Source organism: Neomonachus schauinslandi, chromosome 12, assembly GCF_002201575.2.
Source record: "Neomonachus schauinslandi chromosome 12, ASM220157v2, whole genome shotgun sequence".
Lineage (NCBI taxonomy): Eukaryota > Metazoa > Chordata > Mammalia > Carnivora > Phocidae > Neomonachus > Neomonachus schauinslandi.
This window is the reverse complement of record NC_058414.1, coordinates 46473088-46497289: the sequence shown is the minus strand read 5'-3', so window position 1 is coordinate 46497289 and position 24202 is coordinate 46473088. Positions and strand designations below refer to the sequence as shown.

The 24202-nt window shown below is 33.7% G+C and overlaps 1 protein-coding gene across 6 annotated transcripts in view; it reads left to right on the top strand.

Annotated features, from left to right (window-relative positions):
* The window catches only part of DGKB (diacylglycerol kinase beta), a 666176-nt gene that overhangs the window by 454454 nt on the left and 187520 nt on the right, over positions 1–24202 (top strand). For all 6 annotated transcript variants that reach the window (XM_021689586.1, XM_021689590.1, XM_021689588.1 and 3 more), the window contains 2 exons: positions 3328–3418; positions 13171–13366. In XM_021689586.1, coding sequence (XP_021545261.1) covers positions 3328–3418; positions 13171–13366 — 287 coding nt within the window. The remainder of the gene's footprint in view (positions 1–3327; positions 3419–13170; positions 13367–24202) is intronic.

Genomic DNA, 24202 nt, shown 5'->3' with positions numbered 1-24202 from the left:
AATAGGATTTAATATATTAATTAAAATTATAATAGTATGAATAACTTTTTGTAGGACATTTGTCATCATACCTACAATCACAAAACCTGTCTAAGGATACAATAAATTTGACTTTGGTGTGGCTATTTCATAGTGTGTCAAACATCCAGAGTTACCTTACTCTTAAAGTCCAACGCTATAGATTGGTTCTCTCTGACAAATTTGAGTTTGAATTATTTGGATCATTTTCTAATGTGAGCCGTAAAAATAAATAGCATACATGTTTAAATGTGCTTTTTTGCATTTCTACAACCTAAAGACCAGTTTGGTTGAAAAAATAAAATTTAACAGCTCTTAATTTGTCATGTGGAATCTGATTCTATGTGTTTTTTTATTACCTCCATATATTTATCTAAGTGAAACATAAAATGGTTGTAATAATGGAGAATTTAAAGCAGCCTTTGCACATGAGCAGTAATGCTAACTAATATGGTGAGTAAAGGCTGAATGTAAATTCTCAGAATTTCTTTTTTTGTGATGTATTTACTAAAGTTGGTATACTTTGGTTACCTGATACAAGTTCCCCATCATCCTAATTAAGCTATGAAGACTTTTGATGGGTAGAGTGGAAAAAATAGGGAGTAATCATTTATGTGCAATAAGAAGTCTTGTGTGTGTATATATGTGTGTGTGTGTGCATATGTCTGTGTGTCTGTGTGTGTGTGTGTGCATATATATATATATATATATACATATATATATTTAATTTTCAAACTGCAATACAGTATTCATTAGAACCCTGATAGAACCTGTCATAATATAAACCCAAAGCCTTTCTTTTGCTGGAGTAATGCTCTGATATTCCCACATGTACACTTAGAAATAACTTTGGTATGGTAGAAATTAGTACAATCTAGTAATATGATTAGATTCCTATCGGTGCTACCTCATTTACGCTCCTTGGATTGAGCCTCTCTTCTCCATTTCCCTCCCCACTTGGTTGAGGCCTTCAGTGATATTTCATTTGTACTATTCCAACAGCCACGTTTCTGTTCACACTACCAGCATTCAACATTTTAGCCCTCTTACTCATTTCTGCTAAACTTATTGCTCATATAACAGAACTGGCTATGTCACTTGACTGGTAATAAACTTCTGTCAGCATCCTATTAATCTAGAATATCAGGTCCAAACCCCTTAACTTGACATACACGTTCTGAAACAGACCCTTGTTAGCTCATACCCAGCATTCTCTTAAGTCATTCTGCACTCCTAAAACTGCCCAGAACTTGTCTTTCTTCTTTGTTTGCCTCCTTTGACTTAACCAATGAAAATGTCACCTTCTCTTCTAAAGCTCTCTGGACCCTCTCAGGTAAAAGTAGTTGACTCACTGAAATGTTTCCCCGTAACACTTGGCTCATATTTTTGTAGAGCATTAACTTTTTAATGAACTTATATGCCCATCATCTTACAATGTTCTGAGTTCCTTGGAGACAAAGATAATTGTATTCATATTTATATATTTAGAACTTATTACAGTAGCATATGGAAGTTGCTGTCCTTGCTAAATATTTGTTGAATGAATGAATGGATGAGTAAATGAATCCAGGAAGGTCTGGATAAAATGCTAACGCAAAAATGTTACTAGAAAACTTGCTGAATGTAGAAAGACAATTCCAAACAGTCATAAAACATCTGCTTATTATTATTCTAAGGTTGTCTCAAAACTACTGCATATGACGAGTATTTCTCTCTCGATTTATTGAGTAACATGTTTTCATCAGAATGATGAGTCAATAGGAAAATATTTTTAATTTTTGTAACTTCAGTCAGTGAATAAATTTGTAAAATTACATATATTCTCTGAAGCAGATATTTGCATTAATTTAATATAAATTTGCATGTAGGCTTAGGCCCACAGATCTTGATGTTAAATGTTTGCCCCTGTTCTATCAAATTAGCTATCATCTATTTTTAACTACTCAGATATATGAACTCAGGTCATAACTCAAGGAAAATATTCTCTAGAAAAGAATGAGGGTTCATGGTACCAGAATCCTAGGAATAGGAAATTTTCAGATTATTGGCACAGGTAAAGCAATTGATACAAGAAAGGCTAGTGAAAATTGTGTAAGGAATTAAGATCTTGTATGAGGCTGTATTACTGAATATGTCTAGGTAAATGAGATTACTTTTATAATTTGTAGTTTCATATCACAGAACTCTATTCAACACAGTGTAATAATAAACACTGAATTAGGTTCCATATTGTTTACCATAACAAATAATAGGGCTGAATTAAATAGTAAGGTCCTTGCGAAATATATTGTTGAAATGTTTTATGTTGTAATGTGAAAAGCACATATCAATATTTCTAAGTCAAAAAGAATAATATAATATGAGAGGTAGATTTGAATATGACAAAAATTTTTGTTTTGCCTGTATGTGTGAAAACGTGTATCTCCTTTTACCTGTATTTTCTTCTAATTAAGGGCATAAAACCTTGTTAAAATATGTATAATTAAAAACTGCATTTTTTTCATGAGAATGAATTTTTAAATCCAGTATTGGGTAATATAAAAATCTAGTCAGTCCTTGTAAAATTACATTAAATGATCATAAATTTATTTACCAGGCACAAAGAAAGAGATTGTTATTGGGTCATGGAAGAAAATAAATTTTGATACTGAAATATTTTAAACCATATTTTCTTTGTAACTCTTGTTGTATTGATAAAATACTATTACCACTTCTTTAGTTCTTGTATATTGTATCATAATTTCTCACTATTATTCATGGAAAGGTGGACGCTATCTTAAAAAATAATGAATAGTTATCCCAAAGTTACTAAATTTTAGCTTTATGGATAACTACGATTTTTTTCTTTTTAATATGCTATCCAATCATGCCAATTTCTAATGAATACATAACTATCAAGAAAAATTTAGCATAGTTAGCTTAATCTTGTTTTTCTCATAAAAAGCCACAGTTATTTTTTCTCTTTATGATTACAGAGTGGCTGGTCTAAATCAAGTTGTCTAAGATCAAGCTAAGATTTATAAGCACTAAAATCATATTTTAAAATCTGAGCAACCAATATATAGAAAAGTCAAAGGTATACTTGAATCTGTCAGATCAACACATTCCTGTAATTCCCTCAGGGGCAATCATACAGTTTGACATCAACATTTAAGCTTTGAAAATTATGTGACCATCTATTACATTATGAATGTTATATGTCCTCAAACCTTTTTTATGACTTATAATACGAGACAGGGCTACTTAATTTAAAAAAATCCTTTCTGTTATTGATAATTGCCTAAGCTGCTTCTTCCTTTCCTTTTCCAGAATGAAGAACAAATTTTGGTATTTTGAGTTTGGCACATCTGAAACTTTCTCAGCCACCTGCAAGAAGCTACATGAATCTGTAGAAATAGAAGTAAGAAAAATTAATTATATTTTGTAATACAATGAAATGACTTGAGTTTGGTTATCAATATGTTTTTTCCAGCCCATGTAAGGAGTTATGCTTTGAGCAATCCACATAGCTTTAACTCACAATTCTAAAATTTCATTTCTGTCACTTATTGGGATTCTAGCACTCTGAATTATTAGCATAAAGTTAAGTTTTGAGTATGAGTTGTTTTAATACAGTATTAAAGGATGAGAGGTGGAACAATGGAGAAGTTTAGAACTCAATGGAGAAGTTACTAGGCATAGTGTGGATAGAAAAATGTAAAATAGAGGAAAGTATTTGAAGAAAAAAAAATTACAAGATACATACAAAAAAACCCACAAACCCTTATTTTCAGTCTCAATATCTTATAACCTTTAAAACATAGTTTGCAGAAATTGTACTTAACTTTCATGAATAAAGGTTAAAAAAATACTTTTTCATTCCATTCCCTTTCATTAACTAGATTTTTCTCAGTTCCTGAGGTTGCCATTTCCCCATTACATTTATAGGAAGTGGAAAAGCCAAAAAGAGAGAGCAAAGATAGCAAGAAAAGACACACTTTGAAAAGATTTGGAGCAAATAGGTCTACCAAAAAAATATAGATACAGTACGACTAAAATTTTTGGAGATGGGTTATAATAGAAAATGACTTAGTTTTATTGAGGGATTTTAGGGGGTAAAGAAAAAGGAAAAGTTATATTTTGATGAGTGGCAAAGACAAACCAAAGGAATAGAATTATGAAACCAGAATACCTAATGACTAGTGATATGATTTGTGAAATATTGGCTTCAACACTTTTTATTTTAAAAATAAATGCATAACTTGTCTACTGAGACCTAAATCATTAGTGGCACATACTCAGGTAATAAGTTTGGTAAACAAAAGTAGTTATGGACCCGTTAGATCATAATGGCCTGGCTAAGTTTTTCATTATTCTAGCTTTCTAATTTACTGTTAAATGATAATGAGAGCAAAAGTGGCACTATTTCAAAATGTAACATTTTTTGGAATTTTGGGTGGATAAATTGAAGTAGAAGTAGAATTGATGATCTTGGAATGGAAAATACCCTTCTTGACTGAATCAGATCATAACCCCAAAAAAGGAATATAATCACAAAAGATGAAGGATTTGGGCTCAACATGGACTTTCTGTGATTAGGATTCATCAAGATTTATATATGTATATATTTATATACATCTGTAGAGAGTGATATATTTAGGTAATTATGTGCATATATATTTATAAAAAATAAAAATATCCCTTTACCTTCAAAAATCATTACTTTAAAAAATTCTTAATATAGTGGATTTTGATCCTTCCTTACCTTCAGAAACCTATGCTCAAAGACAATCTGTAGCAGAAGGCAAAAATGAAAAAAAAAGTATGGCCTCTGGTTGAATGTAGGGTGGATACTCTGAAACCTCTTGCACCTCTCCTTACCTCATCCTACCACTAAATACAGATTGAAAAAAAAGTTGAACTAGGAGAAATGGATGTTCCATGGATAGGAAAACTCAGTATTGTCAAGATGTCAGTTCTACCCACCTTGATCAATTGATTCAAAACAATCTCAGTCAAAATCCCAGCAATTTGTGTGTATGTGTATGTGTGTGTGTGTATCAATAAACTGATTCTAAAGTTTATATAGAGAGTCAAAAGACCCAGAATGGCCAACGCAATGTTTAAGGAGAACAAAGCTGGAGGGCTGATACTACCTGACTGCAAGTCTTACTATAAAGCTACCATAATGAAGACAGTGTAGTGTTGGTTAGAGAACAGATGAATTGATCAGTGGAGCAGAATAGAGAACCTAGAAATAGACCCACCCCATAAATACACTCAGCTGTCTTTGACAAAGGAAGACAGACAATGCAATGGAGTAAAGGAGGTCTTTTTAACTAATGGTGATGGAACAACTGGATATTTGTGGAACAAAAAAAAAAATCTAAAAAAATGAATTCACCTTTAACAAAAATGAGCTCAAGATGGATCACAGACCTAAATGTGAAATGTGCAACTGTAAAATTTCTAGAAGATAACATAGGAGGAAACCTAGATGGCCTTGGGTATGGTGATGTCTTTTTGGACACAACACCAAAGGCACGATCAGTGGAAAAAATAATTGATAAGCTGGACTTCACTGAAATTAAAAAAACTTCTGCTCTGTCAAAGACCATGTCAAGAGAATGCAAAAACAAACCACAAACAGAAAATAATAATTGCGAAGGTATGTCTAAGAGACTGTTAATCCAAAATACACAGACTCTTAAAAACTTAATAAGGAAATAAACAACCCCATTGAAAAAAAAAATCACCAAAAAAGATATACAGATGGCAAATAAACATGAAATGATGCTCCACATCATGTCATCAAAGAAATGCAAATTAAAACAATAATGAGATACAATTCTGTACCTATTAAATTCCTGAAAACACCAAATGCTGGTAATGATGTAGAGCAACAGGAACTCTCATTTATTGCTGGCGGGAATGCAAAATGGTACAGCCACTCTGGAAGACAGTTTGGTGGTTTGTTACAAGACTGAACTTACTCTTATCATATGATCCAGAAGTCATGTTCCTTGGTATTACCCAAAGGAGCTGGAAACTTATGTCAACACAAAAAGCTGGACATGGATGTTTATAACAGTTTAATAATTGCCAAAATTTGGAAGCAAACAAGAGGTCCTTCAGTAGGTGAGTAGAGAAATAAACTATGGTACTTCCAGACAATGGAATATTATTCAGTGCTAAAAAGAAATTAGCTATCAAGCCTTGAAAAGATGTGGAGGAAACTGAAATGTTTTCCTAAGTGAAAGAAACCAATTTGAAAGAGCTGCATACTGTTATGATACCAACATATGACGTTCTGGAAAAGGTAAAACTGTAAGACAGTAAAAAGATCACTGGTGGCGAGGGGTTGTAATGGGAGGGTCAGATGAAGAAGCAGAGCAAAAGGGATTTTAGGGCAGTTATAATAATCTGTAAAATACAATGATGGTGGATAAATCTCATTATATATTTGTTCAAACCCAAAGAGTAAACGGCAAGAGTGAACCTTAACGTAAACCACGGACTTTAGGTGATTGTGATGTGTCAATGTAGGTTCATCCGTTGTAATAAATGCACCACTCAGTTGGGGATGTTGATAAATGGGGAGGCTGTGCATGTCGAGGGAGGCAGGGGGTAGATGGGAAATCTCTGTACCTTCCCTTCAATTCTGCAGTGAACCTTAAGCTGCTCTAAAAAAATAAAGTCTAGATCTAGAGTATAATATGTATGTCAAAAAAATTTTTAAAAAATGATTAAGGAAATATAACCAAGGACATTTGAATGAAAATAAAAAGTTATGGAGCTCCTGGGTGGCTCAGTCGGCTAAGTGTATGACGCTTGATTTTGGCTCAGGTCATCTCAGGGTTGCGAATCTAGCCCCAGATCAGGCTTCATGCTGGCCATGGAGCCTACGTAAGAGTCTCTCTCTTTTTCTCTCTCTGCCCCTCCCCCTCTTCCTGCACGCACACATGCTCTCTGTCTCTCTCTTTAAAAAAAAAAAAATTAATGATAAATTGAGTGGTTTTGTTCCACAGAGCTTTTTACATTTTATAGAAAAATTATTTAGAATCTTCTCCAAGAAATCTGGACAACTAGAATAAGTTATTCTTCCTAGGGTCGTGCTTCTATAAGTCCTCCAAGTCTGGCTTCCCAGCTCTGCATTTGATGGCTTATTCTGGTGCCCATTGCATTAGCATTTATAAATCAGAACCAGCACTGTGCCTTCCCCACTTTATTGTTGCATATCTTGAAAATACTGTTATAATGTTACATATTTATCTCAATTCTAAGACTTGGGGAGGTGTATGTGTGTTTGTGTATAGATCGTAATGCAAAACCTGCTTCTCCACTCACTTTTTAATGAATCCAGTCTATCATATTAGCAAAATATGCCTTTTTACCCTCAAGGTTGCTTTATAATTAGATATAACAAAAACATCAATTTGGAAACTTGATTCTGTTTGCTGTTGCTTCCTACTTGGCCTAAAATTATACCAATAATGATTTGAAAATATATAACAGAGGATAAAAGTACGAGAGTACCTCAAGTAGATATATGTTTTATTAGCAGCTTCTTCAAACAAACTATTTGCTGTGTGACCCTTTATTTCACTTTTCTCTTTCATATAGGAAACTTTTTCCAAGGGGGTGAATATTTGGAAATGATTGAGTATCATGGGATAATAGTTGATAATAATAATAGCTAATGTTTTAGCTATTATTAATTATACCTGATTTTTGGTATAAGCAATGTATATACATTATCTGATTTAAGTCTTTGTCAAAATCCTATCAATTAGAGAGATTCTAAAATATCTCCACTATAGAGAGAAGCAGATGAGCATTTTATTTAATAATTTAAGAGTAACAAGAATTGTATTGCTGCCAAAATGTTTAAATCTAAGGAAACAAATAAATTGGAAATTATATATACATATATAATAATGTATATACATATATATGGCAAGATATATATGATATATATAACATATATTCATAATATGCATACATATATATGGTGTGGAAGAGAGAATAACAAAGTTGAAATTTTCAAAATTAAAAATTTCAATTATCCTCTAACTTTGTTACAAAAGATAAAGAACTAATAGAAGAAAAACCTTTAAATTTACAAGATACTATGTTAAAAACAAAGTTTGTATTAAACTATTTGGGGCATAGATGTACACCTGAGAATCTCAGGTCAACATCTGGAATTGAAGTTATAAAGTTTGTGGACTTCTAATTTGTTCCATGTACCAGGCAAAATTCATGAGAAAATAAAATAGCCCGTTCTCCAAAGTATTTCAGTCTTTTGGTTGTCATTTAGACTGGGAAGGATGGTATATTTTAAGATTTAGAATTTCCATTCTAAAGTACTAGGATTTGTTTTAATGATTAATTACTTCTATAAAACCAAAATGATGTCAAGAATTAACAGTGCAAAAAGCATCAGGGATACAAAATAAAATAGGAGGATTCTACAGTTAAGATTGTTATTACCCAGTAATCTGGAAAACACAGAGCTTCGAAAGGCAATGGGGCAGACTTTCATAGCTCATTCTCTGCCCCACATATCACAATTACCCTGGATGCTCTTTCAACACCTATTTAGAGTACCTGAGCCTGGTCTTCGCCATACCAAACCACAGTCTGGGGCTGGAGAAGTGAAACTGTGAATGGATATTTTTTTAAACCACTTTATTGAGGCATGGTTGACATACAAAGGGCTGTACATATTTAATGTATACAACTTGATGTGTTTGAGTATAAGTATGTACCCATGAAACCATCACCACAATCAGTGACATTATTATATCCATCACATGCCCTTTGTGTGTGTGTGCACACGTGCACGCACGTATGTGTGTGTGTGTGTGTGTGTGTGTGTGTGTGAGTGATAAGAACACTTAAAAGATCTATCCTCTCTTCTAAAGCTTCCCAGGTGATTTTTTTTTTTTTTTTTTTGGCCAATGAATTTGTAGAAACAATAATGAAAAGAGACAGTAAAAGTGTGGACCTCAACAAAGATGGTCACTAAAAACAAAAGTTGAGCTCATTAACCCCAAACATAAAAAATAACTCCTTATTCCAGAAAAGAATAAGAAATGTAGTGGGGGTGGGGCACAGTGTTATTTTATTAGGATAAAACAGCGTAATTTTTCTTAGGAGAATGAGGAAGAAATGAAACAAGGAAAAAGGGGGCAAATGACCAAAAGGTGAATATTCTCTTCTGTGTTTACCAGAGGTTATTTTTAATAAGATAATTTCTGGTGAGAATTCTAATATCCCAGCAATAGTGTCTTGCTTTCACAGAATCTACTAAAAGAGGAAAACATGTAAACCTAGACTGGTTTTCTGCTCATATTTAAGGCTAACGCTGGATATCTTGAGGCAGCGGTATTTTATTATTATCAACATGTTGAGCAACTGTGTGTGTGCCTGCGGTGCAGGCCTCAGATTGTCCTCTTTTCCGGGTTTGCTTTCATCTTTCTCTTGCTGACCTACCAGCTTCCGTTCTGCTCTGAGAGCTGTCTTGTGATTACCCACAATCAACACTTCCATCACCACCACTGGACTGCCAGCTAATAGTAAACTGACCTAAAAGGCATGTCCTGAGCCCCTGTATCACACTGTGTTTTGTAGATAAAACTTACAAAATGCATTTCAAAAAGCATCAAACTTACAGAGGACCACAGCCCTCAAGTGTCAGAAGAGACACTGTTTGGCCATTAACGTGTACATGTGTATTTTAATTTGTAGATTTGCCGCCGTTGTTTTTCGCAAACACATACATAATCTTGTCTTATGAATTACATGTGAATTTGCAGAAACTCCTAAAAATTGGGCTTATGTGAGTCATTTTACTCCATGCTATTTTATACAATGAACAGAGCAATGTTTTTACTTTTGATTAAATACAATTAGGTTATGATTTTTATCTGACCTGGGCATAGAATTAAACTCATTACGGAAAAATATATTTACGGTGTATCATTAATTGTATCTCATCAAATTTATCCACACTTACAGCTGTCCAAAGTTCCTCACAATTTTGAATTTTTTATCAAATGACATGCTAACTGAATCTGAAATAATACACTTATTTTTAAAAAGTTTGTCTTTAACACCTCTGTATAGTATGGTGCAAAGTATGCTTATAAGTGAGGATTAAAATACATTGGCAGAAGAATTTAAATCACCTTCCTTTCTTTTAAGTAAATTTGTCTCTGGAATAAGATCTTCCATTTTAAAACTGAAGAGAATGGACAATGGCCTCACAAAATTGCAGTCTGCAAATAGCTCCCATAGTACTACATGTTAACGACCTTTTTTCTACATAATAAAAATATTCAGGATTTATTGACTAACCAAGGCTGTTAGCTTTTAAGCTTTTATATTCTTTTCCTCTGTAGCTACCTTTTTAAAAATCATAAATCTTCAAAGCGGATGAAAATATTATCTGACACAGTATTCTAACTTGTTCCTTCACCTCAGTTTTTATTTCCATGCACTCAATTGGTGTGCTTCAATTCCTGGTCTCCATCAGAGCTAGCTCCGAAATTTTCCAGACTAATGAACATAATGTTAAAGCAAACAGAGGAAGGTAACCTGGGGTCAAGAACTAGTGGAAACAAATCATTAATAAATAGCAATTTATGTAACTACGTTGTCCTGCTCTCCTAGGAACCTCAGTGTCCATCAGTCCTTCTTCGGGAACTTGAGGGTTTTTTTTTTTTTTTTTTTTCATTTTTCTGAAAAGCTGCTCACTCCGTTTCCTTGAAACTACACGTGATAAGACTCCGAAGAGTGAAAACATGAATAATAGTATACGCTGATGTTTTTCAGCTGTCACATGGAACTCCCCTGGTTCAATTAAAACAAAAAGCCTATTTGCAACTGCTCTCCTTTGCTGCAGATGAACAAAGGAATACTCCTTCACTAATTCTGAAAGTAACTTGTCACAGTGGGATTCTAAGGCCTAGTCAAATAATTGTCTTAGTGTGCTGCCTGCTGTGTTCAATACTGAGTGAAAATGGAAGCCAGGCCCTAACTCTAGCTTATTTCACAATTCTTCTGTTATTTAAATGATTTTAGTCAGTTTGGGGAAAGCCAGACCTTTATAAATTAACAGCAGGGAAATACCAAAGGTGTCAGATTGCATATTTATCATCTTTTTCGTGTAATACTTAAATATGTATTAAGAAGTGACTGACATAAATTAGGCAGATTTCAGAAGCCACAGGCCGTGGCTTGTAGAGGACCCCCTTCTGCTTGACATTTCATCCTTGTCAAAGATCAAATTATTTTAATTTAGGCTGCAAATTATAAGGAATGAAGACTTCTTTGTGGGAATTCCCTGTGGTAATCTGACTTTTGTTGTTACTGCTGCTTGTCAGTGTGCAAAAGATATAATATGCATGCAAATAAGGTTAAAAAATATGTACTATCTAATTATCCAGCCAGTACATTCCACTTGAAGACAGTGGGAGGCCTGACACACAGTATGTGTTTGATTCATTGAGGCCTGCAGGGTATTTACACAAGATTACTTTTAATTATGAAATTAATATCTGTTTATCTAGAATATATAGCAGTAAGTGAGTATACACATGAGCAGAATTCTTTAGTAAAAAGAAATCATCTTAATTTAATACGAGAAAAGGAGGAAAAAAATCGCCTGTTTCTAGGGGGAAAAAAAGGCATCATCCAGACCTCGGTTTCACCCCTTTTGAAACAAATTGAATGAAAACTTGGCACCTTCCCTAGAATTTGTTTCTTGCCCTGCCAAGTAGACTCAAGATGTGTTGCTTTATTTCACAGTTTTTATATTTTAGTGAACAAGATGCAGTATTAGATAGTACGAAGAGGCAAATGTGGAAAAAGAGCGGGTTTTTTGTTTGTTTTTTTGTTTGTTTTTTCATTTTGGTGGAACATTATCTCTTCTAGGTTCAAAAATCATCATTGCCATGAGAAAGAGAAAGATGAAGTCAGTATCAGTGTTTTGTTCTGTTTCTGAATTAAGATGTAGCAAATAATAGTCCCACCGCAAATATACTTCAGTCTAGGAAATGCATATCCCTAACAAATTTCTCTGCAAAACAAAGAGTTATAAATTTGCATCTCTTCTCCTATCAGCTTACTTACAACTGACAGAGGGAGAACGATATCTGGGATGCATTTATAATAAGTACCACCTTTAGAAACCTCAAAGCAAATGAATAAATAAGTAATAATTCCAAAAGTACAGTATGGCCTTGCACTCTTCATACATGTCCATCAGCGGAAATGGACAGAAAATTCAAAAGATTAAAAAGTGGCCACTCTGAATATCACAAAACATTGTCTGTTACCAAGTTTCATATTTTTCACAATCAAAAGGGTGTTTTGTCACCAGGCAAACAACAACAAAAAATCTGGCTGATTGATTATTTTCATTTCTCAATCTATTGTTACAGCTATAGAGTAAGGGTGGGTTGGACATTGCTTCTGCTGTTCTTGGCATTTCTCTCTCTCAGCCTCACTGGTCCTCCATGTTCGCTTAGACAACAGTGCCTCTTACGGCCTGTAACACTGTGCTTGGAACTTAATCTAGTACAAGAAACCATCCTTGGCCACTCTGATATGATTCAGGTCTCTTTGAACTGGGGTTTTTTACTTTATTTTTTTTCCCCAAAGTGTATTAAGCCACTTTTTTCTCTGCCCAAACAAGTGATACCACGAATTATGAATTCTGTTTCCTTACTTTGCCCCCAATAGTGGCTTGCAGTATGTTCTAACTAGGAGGCAGTCATTAAAATTTCTGCCTGAACATTGACCAGACTTCTTAGACTCAACCTCTTTTGTAACACATGAGAAATTTGTAGCTGGTTATGCAGACACTAATGTGTGTCCTTCCCAATGGTTTTTTGTAAACAGAGATAGACTGATGATTTAATTTGATCATGTTTAAAGACATGTTTAAATGATAACTGATTAATGTTTGTGGCTGCTTTATCTTTTATATTGACATTTAGAGTAGTGATTTAAGTGTTCTTAAAAGGTCTATTTAAATATGGCAGGATTTTGGACTTAAAAACTCCTATTGAAAGATAAGGAAATGCAAAAGAGGAAATCAAGGAAAAAAGATCAAATATCTTACTGTTTCTGTTTTTTTTTTTTTTTTTTCTTTTCACTGATCAGTGTGATGGAGTACAAATAGATTTAATAAACATCTCCCTGGAAGGAATTGCTATTTTGAATATACCAAGCATGCATGGTGGATCCAATCTTTGGGGAGAGTCTAAGAAAAGACGAAGCCATCGCCGAATAGAGAAAAAAGGGTCTGACAAAAGGACCACACTCACAGATGCGAAAGAATTGAAGTTTGCAAGTCAGGGTAAGTTTTCTTAAATTTAATTAAAATATATCATAATATATTCTAAAATCATATATAAACTGGCAATATTTTTCATGGTTTTTTTCCCATTATTCTCCTTCTTTGGATTTCATTCTGTTTATTCTCCTTCCCACAGAAAACAATACGTGTGGGTATTTAGTGGATAATAATGTAGGATATATTGCACATTAAGTTCTGAAATGTGATCATCTTGGTCAGGATGTTTGAGTTGTTGTAAAAAGGGCCTCGTTAAGGCTTTCCGATGTTGTGTTGCAAGATTTTTTAGTCTTGGCTGTGTTCACTCAGGCTGGGACATCAAAGCTATCTTACATTAAGCTGTTGTTCTAAGTACCACGTAGAATGACATGTTTAAATACCCCACAAAAAATTTTGGTTATCTGCTGCTATTTTTCCAGAAATTTTATAACAACAATGAGGAGACCTGGGAAACAGATCAAAAAAGACTAGCAAAATGGGAGAGAATAGCTGTGCATCAGAATTTTCAATTTCATTGTAATGTAGGTCACACTCAGACATGACAACTAATTCTTGTTGATAGATTTTATAGACAGAGATCTCAAATTGGTAGTATTCTAATAATTAGTCATGCCCCAATAGTTTTTGTGTATTTCAGAATTTACCTAATTAATACTATTGATGCCATTCAGATAGCCAAGAAATCATCTTGGCCAGCTCAGTGTAGCAAAGGCAAAATATGGAGAGGTTGGCCCCTTTATGGGCCCAAGAAAAATAGTAAAATAAATATATTTAAAAAATAAATAACAAAAAAATTGTGAAGATGGTTGGTAGGCTTGATGGTGGTAGGACACAGCTTTATCTTTCAGTGTCTTCAGGTATCTGATTCAAGGTCTGGTAGCCAGCAGTTACTTCTGTTATATGGAATATAGTGACCATGAGCATGACAAAGATTGACAGAGAAAGTATTAGTTATTATTCTCTTGAAGAAGTGTCTATTACAACCTGTCAATGACAGAAGCTTTTGAAGTCCCTTAAATATATAGGTAATCCTAAAGAGGTAAATTCTGAAGAGTCATGTAATTTAGTACAAGCAAATTTATACCAACTTATTTAAAATGCTTCATAGTCAGAGTGAATATAACTATATGGAAACATGGAGAAAAATGGTTTTTTTGAAGGAGAAATATATAGAAGAAATGAGTAGGTTTATGCCATATGGATTTTAAAATATAGAGTATTAGGTATAATTATTATTTCCTAGGGGTTATTGACATTAATATTGTATTTATATTTAAATGTAAGATTAATAGCTTTCTAAGAAGATTAATAAAACAGAGTAATATAGTCCATATAATTAAAAAAAAGTTTTATATATGTCTATAACAATTTTAAATTTTTTAATGTGGTCACTACATACCAATACTTGGCATGTCCTTTGCATGTTGATAATCCATATATAAATCTGATTTATTGTCAATGTTCAGCTGCCAACTATGTTTGCCTATTGAGCTATTGAAGTTTATAAGACTCATGATTATGCTCAACCAGGACAAGTGTCTATATAACCCCTATGGTGCTTACTGCAGGCTTGCTATTTGCTGGCCTCACTCATGCCCCTCTCTGTATCTTTCTTCGGTAATACACATTTGAAATAAAGCACAGACATATCAGCCAGAAGTATTGTCATAGACTGTCATTGCCTATAACTGTACGAAAAGACCTCTCTTCCCATTTTGTCTTCTTACTTAATGTTGTGGAACTATTGGGGCTAAGTCTCCATAAATTTGGTGAAGGAGAAAAGTGGGAACCTATAGGGTTTGTGACATGAATACATTTTTTCTCAGTACAAAGGTAGGGAAAAAGAGTAGAAAACAGAGCTTTTGTTTGAAGATCATTGTATGAGCAATAACAGAAATATGTTCATAACTGATTTCGTTCAACTTTTGTTGCCTCTCTTGAAACCGACAATGCTAGTATTTTGAGTGTCGTTTTATTTCAAGATAAGGACAATTTCATCACTAAAAATGACCTTATTAGCTGAATATAAAAAATAGACTATATTAACCAGTATTTCCTTTTTATTAATTTTATGTAGATTTTTTTCATGTTGATATATTCGGCAACAAAATAGCTGGATGTATCTCAAAATGCTTCTAAGATTTGATTGCAAATTTATTCTCTTAACCGTAAATGTTATGCTTACTAGTCAAGAAGTGAAATTTACTACTTAAAATATCTGCATAGATCCCTTTCCTAAATGGTACATATTTCTATCACTTGCTTTTGTCTTCAATATCTTGACACAAAAACAATAGCATTAAATGTGAGAGTCAATCAGTATTTTAAATCTAAATATATTTTCAAATTTACATAAAATGATTATAAGTATTGACTTTAGAATGAATTATGAAAAATACAATTCTAGTTCAACACGTTTCTTTAGCCCAGACTCACGTTAATATATTTTTCACTCTTAGAAAATATATAAACAAATAAAAAACTTAATATAATTTCCTTTTCAGGAAGTACTTTTTTTTTAAAAAATTTTATTTATTTATTTATTTATTTGAGAGAGCGAGAATGAGAGAGAGAGAGAGAGAGCACACATGAGAGGGGGGAGGGTCAGAGGGAGAAGCAGACTCCCCGCTGAGCAGGGAGCCCCATGCGGGACTCGATCCCAGGACTCCAGGATCATGACCTGAACTGAAGGCAGTCACTTAACCAACTGAGCCACCCAGGTGCCCCAGGAAGTACTTTCTTGATATATTAACAAACAACTTTTCTGATATGCTGCTGCAAAAAATTTGAAGTTTAAACTAAATTTTTACTGTATTGAAATGGATGCTTATTTCCATCAACTTTAGAAAGCTTTTGGTGGGGGACAGAGAGTAGGGGAGACATACATAATTAGAGTTTTATAATAAAGATAAATTATTTTATTTAGTAGAAGCATTTAAGTTAAGAAATAGGTTTACATTTTTTTCAATTTAAAAACATGTCATAGACCAAAGGTACAGGATCAGGCTTTAGAGCATTAAATCCTCAACTGTATTATGCTGTACTTATCTGGGACTCCTGCACAATTAATTTGTTTGCAGTCTTTGAGGATACTCACAGCATAAGATCAGAGTATCGTCAGTTAATAATTTCACTGGTTGGAAATGTTATGCTTGATTTAACTCAAATTGACCAAAATTATAAGTAATTCATTTAATTACATTATTGTTCTAACAGAATATTCTAGAACAGATGGATGCAATTCTCAAACATATTCAGACTCATCTGATTCTGTAGATATTTTCTTTGTGGGTTTGTCTTTTGTGTTTTGTTTCATTTTTGCTTTTGGAAATACAAATAAATGTGTTCTATATAATCGGCATGGTCTTTAAGCACAATTGTAAAGTAGGCCAAGTAGCTGTTCAGTACTCCTGGCCTTCATCCTCAATCTTGCCCATGACTTTCCGTTGCCGAGTTTATCTTTGCTTCCCCCTCTACTGAAGTAAATCTAGGCCTTGGAAAGATGTCTAATAAATTCACTCATGTTAATGTATAAATGACTGATTGCAGATGAGAGTAGAGGTATTTGCATTTTAAAAGAAATAAAGGCCTTCAGCTAAACCATTATTTTTCAAACTTTGTTACATTGAGTTATAACTGCAGCTCTTCAGAGTTTCTGTAAAAACTTGGTTCAAACTAATTATTGCCATATTTTGGAAGTACAAAAAAACCCCTATAATAAAAACATACTAAGGTGTGCGGCTCTATAGAAACATTTTGTCATATTAGTGACTCTAACAGCATTAAATTCTGTACCAGACAAAAATAACTTCCTGTCTTCCTGCTCCTCATCTTCTTCCTTCTCCATAGATAGGTAAAAGGATAGATATGCATATCTACATGTACACATTTATATACAAATGCACATATAAACAAACAAAGTAAGTAAAAACTGTGCCATTAGTTAGAAAGTCTGTAGCTCTGCAATGGTCATTTAAAAAATGTATGTCTTTGCATATTTAATGAGAATAATTGTACAAATGGGTACATTACCACCACAGTGTGTGTGAACCACATACAATTAAAAGGCCCATGAGCTCAGGTACTTCTGTTTGGCATAAGCAATAAACAGTACATAACAATCAAGGGAAGTGAAAACAAAGTGATAATATTTTATTTATTTATTTATTTATTTATTTTTATTATGTTATGTTAATCACCATACATTACATCATTAGTTTTAGATGTAGTGTTCCATGATTCATTGTTTGCATGTAACACCCAGTGCTCCATGCAGAATGTGCCCTCCTCAGTACCCACCACCAGGCTAACCCATCCTCCCACCCCCCTCCCCTCTAGAACCCTCCGTTTGTTTCTCAGAGTCCATCGTCTCTCATGGTTCGTCTCCCCCTCCGATTCCCACCTGTCATTTTTCCCTTCCTACTCTCTTCTTTTTTTTTTTTTTTAACATATAATGTATTATTTGTTTCAGAGGTACAGGTCTGTGATTCAACGGTCTTACACAATTCACAGCACTCACCATAGCACATACCTTCCCCAGTGTCTGATGAAAATGGACATGACTTTTTAGAAAATTTCTTGCTCATAAAGAAATTGCATTAGTTAACTACCTCACGGAAATAATAGGTTTGTATTAGCCTATACATCAAATCTACTTTTATCAGAGATCTGTGGTATAAACATACTCACAACTGCAGCTAAAGAGCCTTTTTATGGTTGAATAACATTCCATTGTATGTATGTATGTGTGTATGTATCTATATATGTATACATACATATTTTTTTTTATCCAGCGATCGATGGACACTTGAACTGCTTCCCTGTCTTGGCTGTTGTAACTAGTGCTGCTATAAACATAAGGATTCATGTATCCTAAAAAGATACCTTTGAAAAGTATCTTTTAACCAAACAGTGAGGACCTCTCAAGTAATATGAACAGTTTTGAGTTATTCTAAAGGTTTTAGCTTTGAAGATACAAGTCCAACTATTCCACTTTCCAGAAATGAAATGGTGCAAGACAGCCGCATCAGATGTAAAAAGTCCACAGCCTTTACAATCACATACTTGTCTGGATCAGGATATTCTCAGGACTGCACAACCAAAACAAAATGCAGAAATCAATGAAAATAGGATGCTTGGGACACTGCAGCTGTTGATCAGAAAAACTCCATTTTTTTCATGGATCGACTGTACTAAAAGTGTTCGCAAACTCAACCTCGAACATTTATTTGTACAGATAAAACCTTAGGTTTCTCTTTCATTTATGGATTTTTAAAGTATTGCTTCATTTGAAAAATTAAAAAAAAAGTTGACTACTTTAAAAAGTTTGAAACCACTGAGCAAAAGTAATTATATTCAAGCCAAAGAGTTTCAGACATTTGCCAGAAGCTACTGGAGACACTGTGGGGGAGCAGCTAGATTTCCTGCTTAAAACCTCATTAACTAGGTGACTGTCCACCACACATATGGATACAACTAGCCAGGTACCAGTCATATAAAAGTTTATTTTAAAAACTAATTAACACGTGATATTATTCATGAAATTTTCAGTGATTTCACTCCCTTTTACCAATGCTAAGTCTTTTATTTGGGGAGAATTTCCCCGAAGTACAGCATGCACTCCACTGATGGAAAATTGAAATGGTTTAAACAGTACACAGATGGATATTTTAAAGGTTAGTAGTTTTTATATGTACGATTATAATTGTTGTCTCTTTATGGTAGAGGATGCTGGGTGGTTGTTTTTTTTTTTTTAATTTCTAATTTTAACTTCAATTTTATTTTTGAAATAAATCGAAGCAAAAATAGGGTAAAATCCCAAATGAATAATAATACAGGAGGTATTTGAGTAAGGCCAAGATTGTAAAGATGTGACAAGAAGGAATAAAGTTTAGAAAGTCACACTAAGCTAACATGACAGCTCTCAGTCACCACTTCCTCTCGTTCACACAGCCCTAATTTTGAACATTTATTGTGAACATGCCTTTTCTTCTTCATCATCGTGCCTACAATTTACTGTGTATCAGTTCCCCAAGAACCAGCTTTTCCATGGACTTTACACTGCCCACACTCCTCCCCCTCCCTATTTGACGTTCATGCCCTGTGCTAGGGAAGACTAAAACCCTGATTCTTCTTAGAAGCCAGAGGAGAGAGACTATGCCTCTGACTGACTGTCAAGGAATCTCTCTACATCAAATGGCTTTATTATTATTTTGTTTTTTGAAAACTCCGAGATAGTAGGAAGAAGAAAAAGTCAGTCTAAACCACATTGGTCAAAGAGAATAAATGAGTTGATATCTGAAAACTTGGCAAAACTTGAATTTCTTTTGCCTGTGAAGATAAATAAGGTTAATGGCTCTTTTGTCTCTGTCTTTAAAACGGGAATGGTGGATTCTGAAAGAGTTGAGATTCATCTTTGTGCTCTGTGCATTGTGTTACCTGGATAAGTACACAAATAGCATTTAAATAGTAAGACCCTGACTTTCTATGCCTTGTAGAAGTTACACTTCTCTGAAAGTTGATGGTAAGGACATTTGTTATCAATTATTATCAATTTTTCTAGACATTTCTATGGGTTATTTGGGGTAATTTAGAAGGCAGTGTTTTATGTTGTCTAAATATAAACTGCAATATTCATTTTAGAACTGTAGATGATGTATTTGGCATTCAAACACTGGCAAGCAGAACAATTTCCAAGCATTTAAATTCAGTGATTAAATCAATTAAATTTAGAAACAAGAAAAGGATTTCATGCTGCATTATTATACCTGGTTCTTAAAATTGTTGAAAAAAGATTATGGCATTTGATATGTTACATTTCAAAAAAAATACCTGCATATACTAATACCATGATAATTTTATTGGTTGAAAATAGATAGATCCAAACATTTACTCTCTAGTAAACTTTATGGAGATGTCTCTCATGAGTTCCTAATTGTATGTTTTCAAACTACCTCCTTTGAAAATTTCCAGCAGTGGCTAATGCAAATAATATCACATACTTAATAAAACTATCTAAATATCTAAGTTTCTGTTTGCAATTGTATATTGAATCATACACCTGGATGTCTTAATGTGATAGCTCCCTATTTTTACAAAAGGCATGCTTTTAAAGTATAAGACAGTAATAAAGAATTAAGGGATATAAAATGTATTTCTTGTATGTAAAAATAGATATGTATTTTTGAAATATAAGACTGTGTACTCTTATCTTTGGCTTAGCTGTCCTATAAAAGCATATATATTATGAATAAGCATTTATGAAATTCCTATTTGTCGTGGCACTATAAGACTGCAGAGAAACTGCTAGCCTCCTAAAAATTTGGAAATCAGAAACCATAAATATGAGTAAATGATTATTTATGAACAATTGAAACATCAGATGGCAGTCTTTAGAACTAGCATCATTGTCCTTTTTCTCCATGTCCAACAGTCAGATTTTCAAAATCTGACATGGAGTATTCTAGAAACAAAGTCTGGCATGTAGTATAATTCTGGGAACAAAATCTGACATGTCGTATAATTCTAGAACTGCTTATAGTAAAATTGGTAAGTCCACAAAATCATTTCGATATAAACAGACAAGTAATCATTTAAACAGGAAAGTGGTGTTTTCTAATACATAAGTGAGATTGTTGCTATTAAGGGTTTATTCTGGAAAACAGATTGAAATAGGAAAATAGAGAAAATCCGAATAATAGGTAGGTAGGAAAAGGCAGAACTATGAATCTGGGAAAACTTGAAACAAATTGGATTTTTGTAGCAGTTGCACTTTGAAAAATATATGAGCTGGCAATCAATCTAGTAAATGCAAAAGGAGAGGGATTTGTTTATTTGAGGTTTTAAATCAAAGCTCAGCTGTTACTTTCTCTGACTTCTGAGGCTGAATACCTTCTTTACTTTCAAATGCTAATGGTATTCTGATACCCTTCTACATTTCTATCTATTGATTTTAATTGCAACTTCAGAGAAAGATGGAAAATATAAATGCTCTAATGGGTCATTTTCCCTACGATGTTGATGTCTAATACCAGTGATAAAAGGACCATCTTACTAGTTTCTGTGACATAGTATCCAACCCTGAGTCTGTTGAAAATAATAGCAGGTCATCTACCCAGGCTAAGGATGCATTATAATTCTAAGTAAATTTAACTTATGCAGTGGTGGAAATATAAAATATATTTCCAAGTTAAATAAATATTGACTGATTATGTAAGCCTCAACTAATTAAATAATACTTGTAGAGTTTGCTTTCAAATAGCAGTAACATGAAGTTCCCATATATGAGGCCATTCTTAGAAGTTTCCTAAATATAAAGTTCTACAGTAATCTTGCCAGTTGACAATGATAATTTAAAGCTCATGTAATAGATGTGCCCCAGGGAATGTAAAATAATTTTTCCTATAATGAGGATATATGGCAATAGTTAGGGAGACTTTTTAAAGAATAATAAACATGAAAGAACTATCAAAAAGATATAAAACCAACTACAAAAATTGTTAAACATGAGTCATGGTTCCTTTTTTTTTTCCATTGCTATTAAAAATCATGTTTTCTTTTCCATCAAGATAGAAAATAATAACCAAGAAAAACTAATCTCATTGAGAATGAAATTTCAATTGCACCATCTTGTGGAATGACACCTTATTTAAAGATTTCAAGTCATACCAGGAGAGATATTAGACTTGTATTTTGCCTTTATTTATAAGTATTTTTTCTAGTTACCTTAATGGATGTGAGGAAACCACAACAATCTATAATCTGGTTCTTGCACTCGTTCCTTTAACTACCAAAGGGTGGCATAGGTGGTCCATTAGGGAGCAAAGAGACCTTTTTCTTTTCTTTTTTTTTTTTTTTTTTAAGATTTTATTTATTTATTTGACAGAGAGAGTCACAGCGAGAGAGGGAACACAAGCAGGGGGAGTGGCAGAGGGAGAAGCAGGCTCCCCGCCAAGCATGGAGCCCGACGCGGGGCTCGATCCCAGGACCCTGGGACCATGACCTGAGCTGAAGGCAGACGCTTAACGACTGAGCCACCCAGGTGCCCCAAAGAGACCTTTTTCTTGAAAAAAATCAAATTCCACCACCTACTTAATTATATTTGAGCTGTATGAATTTGAGTTAACCAAAGCAACTAACCACTGGAGTTCCATTGCCATGAATTTAGTTTTCATCAATAAAGTCTTTTATTATATAGAGCTAGTTAACATATCAGTAGTAGCTTATTAGACAGTATCCAGCCAACTGTTTATTTTAAAGATTTTATTTATTTATTTGACAGAGAGAGACAGAGCGAGAGAGGGAACACAAGCAGGGGGAATGGGAAAGGGAGAAGCAGGCTTCCCGCCGAGCAGGGAGCCCGATGCGGGGCTCCACCCCAGGACGCCGGGATCACGACCTGAGCCGAAGGCAGACGCTTAACGACGGAGCCACCCAGGCACCCCAACCAGCCAACTATTTTTGTAGAAATTGATAGAGATTCATATAGATCATCATTCCCTCCATTCTGGATAATTATTCTCCTGGCTTAATAAAAATAGTTCTATTGTTTTTCTTTTGGTAAACTGTGGATTTATAAACTTAGGGGTTTTTTGGTGTCTATTTTAGGCAGCGTCTCTTGGCTGCTGTACAGTAAACCTATTAATCAGAGTAAGGTAAAAACTGAGGCCTAAATGTTATAAGGTGACAGTCATTTGAAATAAGACTAATAATCTCCATGGATAAACATGACTAATTTAAAGGAGCCCTGGGGAATTTTTTTAGAAAGTTCAAATGCCTGATGAATGCTTCACTGTTATTCTAATTATCTCGTAATATGGCATAAAATAACAATCTCATTTCATCCTTTTATTTACAAAGCTGCTCCCATTATCATTATATTTTACCTGTTCAAGCTCTGAAAGATTGCTCCTCATTGAGAGATTCATTAAAAGAGAATAATTATATTTCACAGATTGGCTGAAAGAAAATGTATCTTTGAACAATTCCATTTCCCTGAACAGTTGTTCATTTCAAGGTGGAAGACAGGTCTATTAAGTACCTTCTACCCTTTTTAAACATGTCAAAGCTAACCATTAATACTGAAATTAGTAATTTGGTTCTGATTTAATGAAAGAATCAGCTGCTATTTGTAGAACTCATTTTCTGTGGCTGAGAAAAACACAGTGTTTTCAAAATATTGAATAACAAAATATATTTAAGAATCTTTTTATGCACAATGATTTAAATTCATGTCTTTTCTGATGGTTAAAGCCCTTAGCGTACTGACTTTTTTCCCTGCTGATGATGCTTGAGAATATGTACTTTTCCATCCGAAAAACTACATAAGACATTTTCTGAGTATGTGACATTCAGATTTTTAGAGTATCTTGTTAGATGAATAGTAAGAGATAGAAAATCAACCAATATAATGAAAATTTAGTTTTTAAACTTACTGCAAGAAAGATTCATGGGATTTGTGATTAAATGTCTTCTCAAAATTAAAAAGAGAGTCATGTGCACAAAAATGTGACTTCAGTAAAAATTAGGTCTGACACAAGTCACTTCATATTTAAACATTTCGGTGTTGTGCAAAAAGCTATCCACGGTCACATGCAAGTAAATACCTTAACTCTTATCTTAACGCTCTCTAGTAAATAATTAAGCAGTAATGAAATAATATATTAATCATTGATGGTTTTGCCAAGCTTTGTGTACTTGATTATAAGCACTTTCTTCCCTAAGAGTCCTTACATTATAGTCTTTTCTTAACATTGCCCTGCCAGCTCACTAAAATAGAAGTACCACGAGAGCTAGTGAGCAGAGTGGGAAGCAAGGAAAGGAGTCAACCCATCTTTTACC